We start from the raw sequence: 9,813 nt of genomic DNA, 5'->3' as shown, positions 1-9,813 counted from the left end.
TATATCAAACTGAGGAGCATATAGCTGTGCATTCAAGTTAAATGCAGAGTTTGTGAAATGAAGGCATGAGCATTTTTATTCTGTCAGCTTATCAAACGCCAATGTAAGAGTCTGCACCAGTCAGCGGAAACAAAATCAGGAACTTTCATGCAATCTTAGGGAAAAAAAAACACCCCATATGTTAAAAAAAACAGGAAGGGTGTGTGTATGTGTATGTGTATGTGAATTTGTTACACCCATGATTTTGTGTGGTTTTACCAACCTGCAACAGTCTCCATAAAAATGATTAAAAAGGAAAATGAAAAAGAAAAGAGACCCATTACCCCAAACTATTGTCGTGGCATCTATGGTCTGTAGTGTGTCATTACAAGAAGAATAACACAACTGTGTGAAACAACGGATGAAATGACAAGTGGCGTTGAAAGACAGAGACAGCTGATTAACTGTTCCGCATGACCTGCAGCTGTGAGATATATTATCTGTACCCCAATGCAAGCAACTAATCCATGCATTAACCACGAGGTTTCAAAACAGACAGAAAACATAATAATCTATGTCATATGACGAACTCCTCTATAAACCGACAAATGCAAATACTGAGCAAGTTATTCTTGAGGGCCAGCCGACATCATATTGTTAAGCAGAGTGTATAGTTACACATGAATATCATGTGAAGAATATATACATATTCTGACTGCTTTAATCAACAGTACCATCTTAACAGATATAAGGAGACCAGAGGCAGTTAAGTTTAAACAAATCCACACAATAGTCTTGAAGCTGGTGTTTCGGAATAAGAATTGTGTCTAAGCTAAAGCATTAACAATGGAAACAGAATTTTAAATGAGTGTAGAATGAAATGGTCAGACTAAGCTGAAAGCACATTCATTCAAGGACACATTCTCTGCTACATTTCATCTGAATTTGTCTTTTGACTGCACATTTAATGACGCTGGAGACACTTTTTTTATTATTTGAAAATCCTTTAGCGCCACTCAGTGTTCAATTCTGATACAAAACAGTCTGCCGTCATGTGACCGAACGCGGAAGTAAATCATGTGATTCTTCTGGTATAAACATGCTGAAGTTAGAAGCAAGATAATTCATGCTCATTAACTTCTTTTTAAGTTAGCTTTAACTCTAGCTGTGTTTCTTATGATTGACAAACTCTAACTGTCTCTCGTTCACAGCTGTGAACAGTCACTGTGGGTCTGCATGGGCTATTGGATGCAGAGTGCAGGGGCTAATAGAAAACAGGTAAGCTAACGTTCACGGATATCTGACTTGAGTTGATCCGTAATACCTTCAAGTAAATTGGACTGCGGGAACATGGTGGTGTGTTTCTTAATACACACGGTGTGCCCAGTAAGCGCTCTCTCAGCCGGGGAGAGTCGGATTTTGTATTCTCGGGTGTTTGGACCGGAGGAGCGTGACCCTACGGAAGCAGGACTAAACCCTGAGCAGAGACGAGTCGTGCAGAAAGAGAGGCTTGCGGTAGTAGCAAGGTGAAGACTTTCTCCGCCCCTACAACACACGGTGACCACCATGCACATCACAAAATCACAATCCATCAAAATGTCGCACAGTATTTAAACAAACAGCAGATATCTCATCACAAGCAGGCACAAGATAGCAAACTTTATGTGGTGGCTTAAATTGTCCAAACTTTTCTTCTCTCTCTCTCTCTCTCTCTCTCTCTCTCTCTCTCTTTCTGCCCATCTTTCTCACAGACAAGTGCGCAGTGCAGTTTGTTTAAGTCGTGAAGCGTCAGGGAACGTGTGTGTTGAAACGGTGCTGGGGGAAGAGGCCGTAGCACTGGGAGAGGCTGAGAGCGGAGTGTTGTCTTTGGGCAGTGGGGAACCGTTTGCTGGCCGCACTGTGGTACTGTGGCTGGCGGTGCATGCTCTGGCCTTCACTCTGGTTTGTCAGCCACATGAGAACCTGCTGCTCGCTGAGGGAACTCTTCGTAACCTTGCCCGTCACTGCTTGGAGGAACTTCGTCTCCTGGGACCGGGTAGCGAGGTGCGTGTGTCTGGTTAGGATGTAAATAAATTGTATCTTGCAGGTTCGTAAGTTGACTATTAGCAGTTGTTCACAGGGTCTAGCTCACTGATACTGACTTTACGGGTAAAATTTTTTCATTTAAAATACGTTTAATTTTTTGGTACGGTAGTTGGCTTTGCTAAAAGAATCTTGGGTGTGCGCACTGTCCCTGCAGTACATCTGTCTCTTTCATGAAAATTTATCAACACATTGACGTCATACCGATTGTGCCTTCCAGTAAAGAAGTGGGGATATGCTTTGAAGATCATACAAAGTGCTGACTGTGCTGTAACTTTCAGGTGCTACTGAAGAGTGATCGTGTGGATGCCATGCTGCAGAGGCTACTTCCTCACGGACAGCTCCTTTTCCTCAACCATCGCTTTACCCATGGTCTAGAAAGAGATTTGAGTGCCTATATGTCTAAGTGAGCTTGGTCTGAACCAGGACAACCAGGAAGAGGCTGTTTTCAGATTAAAACTTTGTGAGACAAGTCTGTGAAACTGTAAACAGAGGTCCTGAAACATCATGACTGTTCTACACTGAAACAAAAGATCCTGAAATTTGAAATTTTGACTTTTTGGATGTCGTTTAGGTTGTGAGGATATGCTGGTGTGGTTATTGTGCATGAATCCTCAGGGATTTTGATGGAATGTTCTAAACTTTCTCAGTTTTATTCCAGACTGAAATTAGAGGTTCAGAAAATTAAAGGAGCTTTTTCCTCTAAACCTGAACATTCACTGAGTGTAGGATATTTTAAGTCTGTGAATCTGTGACACATACCCTTGTTTACCTGGGTTTCACTGTCTACATGAACACACGACTGGAATGTGTGTCTGTATTAAGTGAAGGTCAGTTATAAAGCTTGTGGAGCAGTTGAAGATGGTGTTTAAAAAAAAAAAAACTCCCCTGAGTATATGAAAAATGCTATTAGCCTCTCAGCTAACAGGTGTTAACCATCAATTCAATGTGTTTGAATGCTTCAGTGATGAGGTGTTAATTGCTCAAACTCGACTCATGTTAATGGGAGGAACTGTTACGGACTATTGTGGGAGCAATACTATGGGAACAAACTTTATGTGTTGGGTTTGGCTGTTGCCGTTCCCAGGTCAGCTATCGGGCGATAGTACTTCACTTCACAAGGACAAGAGCAACTGAAGCATAGGATAAAAACATAATAAAATCAGTCTTTATATTAAGACGTGTTACTGTTGTGTTTTAATCGAAAAAAGTGTGTGTGTGTGTGTGTGTGTGTGTGTGTGTGTGTCCACAAGGGGGCAGTGTTGGACCTCAGTATTTTGCCTTCTGTAAATGCGGTAAAAAATACAGCCATAATCATTGACTCTGTAAAAGCCTCTCCTCCTCCAAGGCTGAGTTCACTCTTTTCAAACACCCTAACAGATAACAGTGATATGGCTGCCAACCCAAGCTGGTTTGCCAATGGGCTAGACTGGGCGTCTTAGACTCACGTAGCGCTCCGCTCCGAAGATTTCTCAGAGCTTGCACAACACGGTTGTCATACAGTTTACAACAGCTCTCATGTCAAAGCTGACTCACCCAGCAGGGTCCAATCGCACCCAAAGCCACGCTCATGAGACTGGAGTCAGTGGAAAGTCTTCTTTTCAACTGCATCTCACCCATTTACTAGTGTGAATTGGAGTTGCCCTCTGAGTTCAGTGTTTTCTAAGCTCTGTTCTTAGGGGGTAGTGTTCCAAAAACATAGCAACAAATTTGAGCTGTCAATTAATGAAGTCCTTGATTAGTCAGATGTTTTAGTCCTAAGGTTGAACAAAAAGGGAGTAGTGCTGTGAATCCCTAGAGCTGGAGTTGAGAAAACCCCCATTTGTGCAGAGGCAACTCCTGAGTGATGGTCTTTCCTCTGCTGGGAAGGAGGTATGTGTGCTGCTCAGGAGGATAAGACATATACTGTATTCCGATTTTCTTGTTCTCTCCTTCTCATGCACTTACACACACACACACACACACACACACACACTTACCTACTCTGTAAAAACACTTGAAAAGGGTGATATGTGTGGGTCATGTTTTGCTCCGTTTCATAAACCTCAGCAAATGTTTGGGAGCGTCACTCTCGTTCCCCGAACAAAGGCTTCCGCATACTTTCCTACACATACAAAACACATGCATTTGCAAACTCTTAAGCAAGTGCTTGATAAGACAGTATTGTCATTTCTGGGTCATGCTGTCAGTCCAGGCCAGTTCATTTTTCAGTCTCCATCCACAGATATGCTGACAAATAAGTTTCTGAGTGACCAAATAATGTGTGTAAGAGTTTGCCCTAAGCCACTTTATGAATGTCTTTCTTTCTTTCTCTCTCTCTCTCTCTCTCTCTCTCTCTCTCTCAATCACTCACTCACCCTCCCTGTCTTGCACTGTCTGTAACACATTAGTTCCCATGTCTCTTTCCTCTTGGTGGTGCCTGATGGGCATTGAGTAAAAAACACACAGCTGAATCATGGGAATGCGTGTCTCTTAAGGGCCTGTCCGAGTCAGCAGTGAGATGTCAGACGTTCACCGGGTATACGGATGCAGCTGCTGTATATGTGTGTATGTGTGTTTGAGCAAGACCAGCTGTTGAGGTGAAAAATATCCCTTTTGGGAAAATGATTTGGACATATTTCTATGTTAATGATACCGCGATTTTGCATATATTTGTCATACATAATAAAATTTGAAGTTAATGGTATGTTTGAATGCTATGACACTCACAGATGGTCGTCATCTGCATTATGTCTCCATGAGGGGGTTGTGTTGAAACTAAGTGACAGGTAGTGTCTTATCAAGTCCTCACACTCACACCTTATATTAATCATCTCACAGGACACATCCCTGTCAGATAACACACGCACTGATATTATCTATCCAGTCTCTTAAAAAGCACAAAACATCATAATATTGGAGTGTTATATTCTAAAAGATCTCTTGGGTGCTTTCTTGGTCTGTTTGTGTGTGGAGGGGTGGATGGCAAAGGTGGGAATACGGATGTGCATGTGCTTCATTTAGTAACTTTCCGAAATGGAATCATCTATAAAAGTAAAATGATTTATGATGGGATATCTATCTATCTATCTATCTATCTATCTATCTATCTATCTATCTATCTATCTATCTATCTATCTATGTATCTATCTATCTATCTATCTATCTATCTATCTATCTATCTATCTATCTATCTATCTATCTATCTATCTATCTAATCTATCTATCTATCTATCTATCTATTTATTTATTTATCTGCTTTTTAGAGCAGGTGATTGTGTTTATATCTTGTTCTGACAAAATACAAACATCCTGATAATGGACCGTTTATGGCACAGTCCTCTGCAGTTTGAGACTGAAATCAACTGTGAAATCAACTCTTCAGCCTCCTGATGTTTCTTTACTAAATCAGAGTGTATTTTCTGATGAAGCCCTGCAGCGATAATGTGTAAGTTATTGATTGCTTTGAGTTCATTTTTCTGTTTGTTGTAGTTCTGTTGCTATACGTGAATATCAGATTATGATGCGCTGTCATACACGACACTGGTGACTGCTGACTTGGGTTTTTAACTCTCTCACAGTGTCTCTTTCTTCACTCTGTTCTCTTGTTTACAGACTAGCTAACCCCAGCATCCTCCACCCCTTGGCTGACAGATAGACTTTGTTCAGACAAGTCTTAGCTAATTGCAGTACAGAGGAAATGGAGAAAATCCAAGTCACCCACAGATCTGACTTGATGCTCCACACTGTTCAGGGTCTTCTCCTTTGTATTTACAGTGGGCAAGGTGACCTTCTCCAGTTTTACTCTGTGTCTCAAACCCTTGAGTAAACTGTACCTTCTCCCCAACTGCTCAACTTCTTTTTTTATCAACTCCTCTTTCTTTTTCTTTTCAGTTATGAGCTGCTTTGAGGAGAACGTTTAGCGACGTTCACAGCTTCTTCAACTGCCAATTGCAAACGGTACCCATCCTGATACTGGCTTTGCTTCAAATATTCAAGACCTAGTCCCACGTTCAGGTCTCCTAAAGACCTCCTTAATGTCAATAAGGCTACAAAACTATCTGATTTGGAAAGAGACAGCTCTTGTGGTCCTAGGAATTTTTCACGGTTTGTATCATGTAGGTTGCCATTTTCTGGAGAATTTATTCTCTCCACTGGTGTTCCCATTAGATCGGTGCTTGACTGTTTGCCATACTCTGTCCACACAAGAAAGGTGGATTCTGTGATTGAAACCAATGTTTTTATTTATTTATTTATTTTTATCATTGTTACACATCCTCTCCTTTCCACCCTCTTCTTCCAAGATCAGTGAGAAGATTCTGACTGTCTGTCCAACATATCCAAATGGATAACCAAGAATCACCTTAAACTTAGCTTGGCCTGAAGAGATCTAATCTTCCTGCAGATGAAACATTTTCCACTTCAGGCTGTCTCCATCTCCATTATTGGTCTGACAGAGCTGTATTTCTCCAGGCATATCTTTGCAGCCATCAGGACCTGACGGGTTTTTTTTCCTCTACAACATCCACAGGGTCAGTTCATCTCTGACCATCCATGCCTATCAGTTCCAAATCCAAGCACTGGTGCTCTCAAGACTGGACAGCTGCAGTGTTGGACAACCGGACAAATCAATGGCCTGCCGGCATATGCCACCATTCTCCTGCACTGTATCCAAAATGCTACCGCCTGATTGGTAAATGATCTCCACTGAACTTTTTTCCCTTCACATCATCCATCTCAATAGTTCTCTACCAACAGCCAGATTACATTCAAGACATCAGTTCTAGCATTCTGGGATACCAAAGGTGAAGTAGGTCGGTAACTACTCAGATCTGCTCCGTCGGGATGACTGTTCCATCCTTGAATTGAGGTGCATGAGGCAAAATCCTGTTACCTTGGAGTCCTTTGGTACATATTCGTCGAACAAATTCTCAGTATCAGTCTGGACTGCCTATTCACTTCCTGCATTTCAATGCACTTGAAAAACTCATCTTTTTAAATTGTACCTTGACTGGAATTATGCATATCATGTACTCCGCTTACTACTAAGCATTCATTGCACTGGTCTTTCTGTGCTTCCATATTTCCATATTTTTTGCACTTACTGCATTCACTGTAGAGTAGACTGTTGTCATAATTTCTTGTTAAGTTTTGCACCCAGCACTGGCACGGAACTTATAATGCTGTATGTGTTGCAATCACTTCCCTCCAGAATTGTATGTCTGCAAAAACCCAGCACTTATGTTGTTTGGCCGATTAACTACATGCCCTCTTTAAAAAAAAAAGAAAAGAAAAAAAAAGTCTCCCTGGATAAGAGCATCTACAAATTGAATAAATGTGAAATGTAAACAACCCTCTTGGTGTCTAGACCACCACATGCAACAGGATATACTTTACTAAGAGAAAAACCATATCCTGGACTGGGAGCATGACCTAGAATTCCATTCGGATTCAGTCTAACACATTTCAAAGCTCTATCAAATTTAAACAGGTCATCCAGAAATATTGTCTCCAAGGTCTGTTTACTGCAAGAGTGTTCAGGTCCAGTTTTACTGCTTTTCCACTACATCTCAGATTTGAAGCTGACATCTATGTGGGAAATATGCATGTAATTCCTTGGCAGAGGCAACAAACTAACAGAACCAGTGGACTCAGGCGCTGTGCAAACCTGGTCTTGTACCATTACTAAACTTCCCCTAGAAGAACATCATGGAGGAGAGGACCCCCTGGTCGCTTTGCCTCAGAAAGCCACCTCAGTCTAACAAATTGGCTTTCAGTTTGCTCCTAGACAGGCTTGTTCTGCCTTTCTTCTTGATGCCCTCCTACACGCAGAGGGGGGGCTCTTCAATTGTCCAAACACCGTTTGCATCATGGGGTTTTGCCTTTTTTTTTTTTTTTTTTTTTTTTTTCAAGAGTATAGAAGCAGCAAACATGTGTTAGAACAAATGTAGTAACGCAGCCAGAGTGTGTTTGAGCTCTCAACTGCCAGTCTAGATCCAAAAGCTGAACATCAAACGATCAAATTAATTGGAGAATAACTCAATTATGTCTCGTTTAGTGTCTTTCCTGTCGAAATGTGGGCGGCTTTGAATGTTTTCTCACATGCTTCTTTATCATTGAGAGGCACTGAGGGCCTTTTGGGAGCTGTTAAACCAAACAAATGGTTTTCTCTGCCAAACAGCCACAGAGGAGAACAGTAATGCAATTAGTCTTTAGGTTTTCAGATCTGCCCACTCCCCTCTCCCCCCCAGCCTGTTTTATTGTGGGGAAATGAATGCATTAAGGTCTCTGTTTTTTTTTATTTTTTTTATTTGTGTCTTCTGAACGAAGCTGTGGTAGGTGAGTTGAATCCATAGCTCACTGGTTCCTAGACATGTTCACAGGGTAACCTATTCAAACTGCCCTTTTTTCATCCGTTCTCCGTCTCCTTTAAAATGAAAAAGAAAATCGTTCATATTTATTGTCCTCTTAAAAGATTAGTCACATGTTTGGTGAAAAGACAGTTATGATATTTGCCTGAATTAATCAGAAAATGAACAATGTTTTTTTTTTTTGTTAGTGAACTTCAAGGCCAAGAATGTCTATATATGTAAATGAATAGAATAAACTTTCATGTCCCACTCATCATAAACATACTACTAACAATCTGTTTCTCAGCTCTGGTTGCTAGAGAGATTTCCACAGTGTTTTTGGTTTCAAAATGCACTTGAGTACTTCCAGTAATCTACAGTAATCTATGTCCTGTTCTCTGCCAACCTCCGCTTATGCTTGTTTCCCAATTATACAACTGCAGCACTGAATTCTTTTTAAGGCTTCTTATAGTGAAACTGTCTGTGTTACTCTGCTTTTACGAACAAGGGTGGAAGAGCAGAAGCCTATTTATTTGTAACTCAGTTGACAGAGTAGGAATTCAGGAATCTAAATGGAGAAAAAAAAGCATACATTTATGTCTGTGTAAATAAACTGCTCCTTAAACATTTCAAGAAACTTTAGGCAGTATATCAGTGAGGCCTCCGCTGGGACAGTGTTCCACCCTCAAGGATATGACAAGGAAGTGTAACGTCGTTAATCTAGAATGTGCCAGAATGTTCTGGAAGGATTACACTGGGTATATAAAAGATGAATGATTTTGTCTGTTTCTTTGTGAGAGCTCCGCTGTGGACAGACACAGTTTCTTGAGTTTGTTCTCTTTCCCCTTGTTAAGAATAACTCTGCTCGACTGAGTCTCTAGTCTAACTGGTTTCTTCTCAGCTCATCACTGGTGTACGAGCAACAGGACAAAAGTCTCTCCCAAACGCACTGTAATTTAAATGTATCAGTATAAAACTGATGTGAAGATTAGGGTACATTTCGACTCATGCATCGCTCTACACGTACCCACACACACTCCTACATGAATGCGTTCAGTTGGACCCGTGTATATCCATGTATATAGCGTTCAGTAATGATGTTCTCTCTTGCTCTCTCGCCAATATCACCCTCCACCCTGATTCCTTTTTCCTGACGTACTCTCCTCTTTCACACTGAGATGAAGTCTAAGGATGAGTGCACATGTGTATCTTGAGCACATGTTGAGTATGGAGCGCATGTCTGGTGACTGAACACGAGGGTGGTTGCATTTATATGTATGTGTGTTTTAGAGCAGAGAGTTTCATCTGTTCTCACTCTGAGGGTGAGGTTTTTTTTTTTTCTCCCCCAGACACAAGAGACAAGTTTGAACAGAGACAAGTTTGAGTAAATGAGTCAGGGATCATCGCAGTCCTGCTGGTCTTC

At 41.2% G+C, this 9,813-nt stretch overlaps 1 protein-coding gene across 1 annotated transcript; it reads left to right on the top strand.

Moving 5' to 3' along the window:
• Positions 1–1,088: 1,088 nt before the first annotated feature.
• On the top strand, positions 1,089–2,944 carry ap5s1 (adaptor related protein complex 5 subunit sigma 1). The gene is made up of 3 exons (XM_030772471.1): positions 1,089–1,505; positions 1,731–2,022; positions 2,343–2,944. The coding sequence occupies exons 1-3, from the start codon at positions 1,330–1,332 to the stop codon at positions 2,469–2,471; spliced, it is 597 nt and encodes a 198-aa protein (XP_030628331.1). The 5' UTR covers positions 1,089–1,329; the 3' UTR covers positions 2,472–2,944.
• The last annotated feature ends 6,869 nt before the right edge of the window (positions 2,945–9,813 follow it).

This window comes from Chanos chanos, chromosome 4 (assembly GCF_902362185.1).
Source record: "Chanos chanos chromosome 4, fChaCha1.1, whole genome shotgun sequence".
NCBI lineage: Eukaryota > Metazoa > Chordata > Actinopteri > Gonorynchiformes > Chanidae > Chanos > Chanos chanos.
The sequence above is the reverse complement of the archived record's forward strand: the minus strand, read 5'-3'. Positions and strand labels throughout refer to the sequence as shown.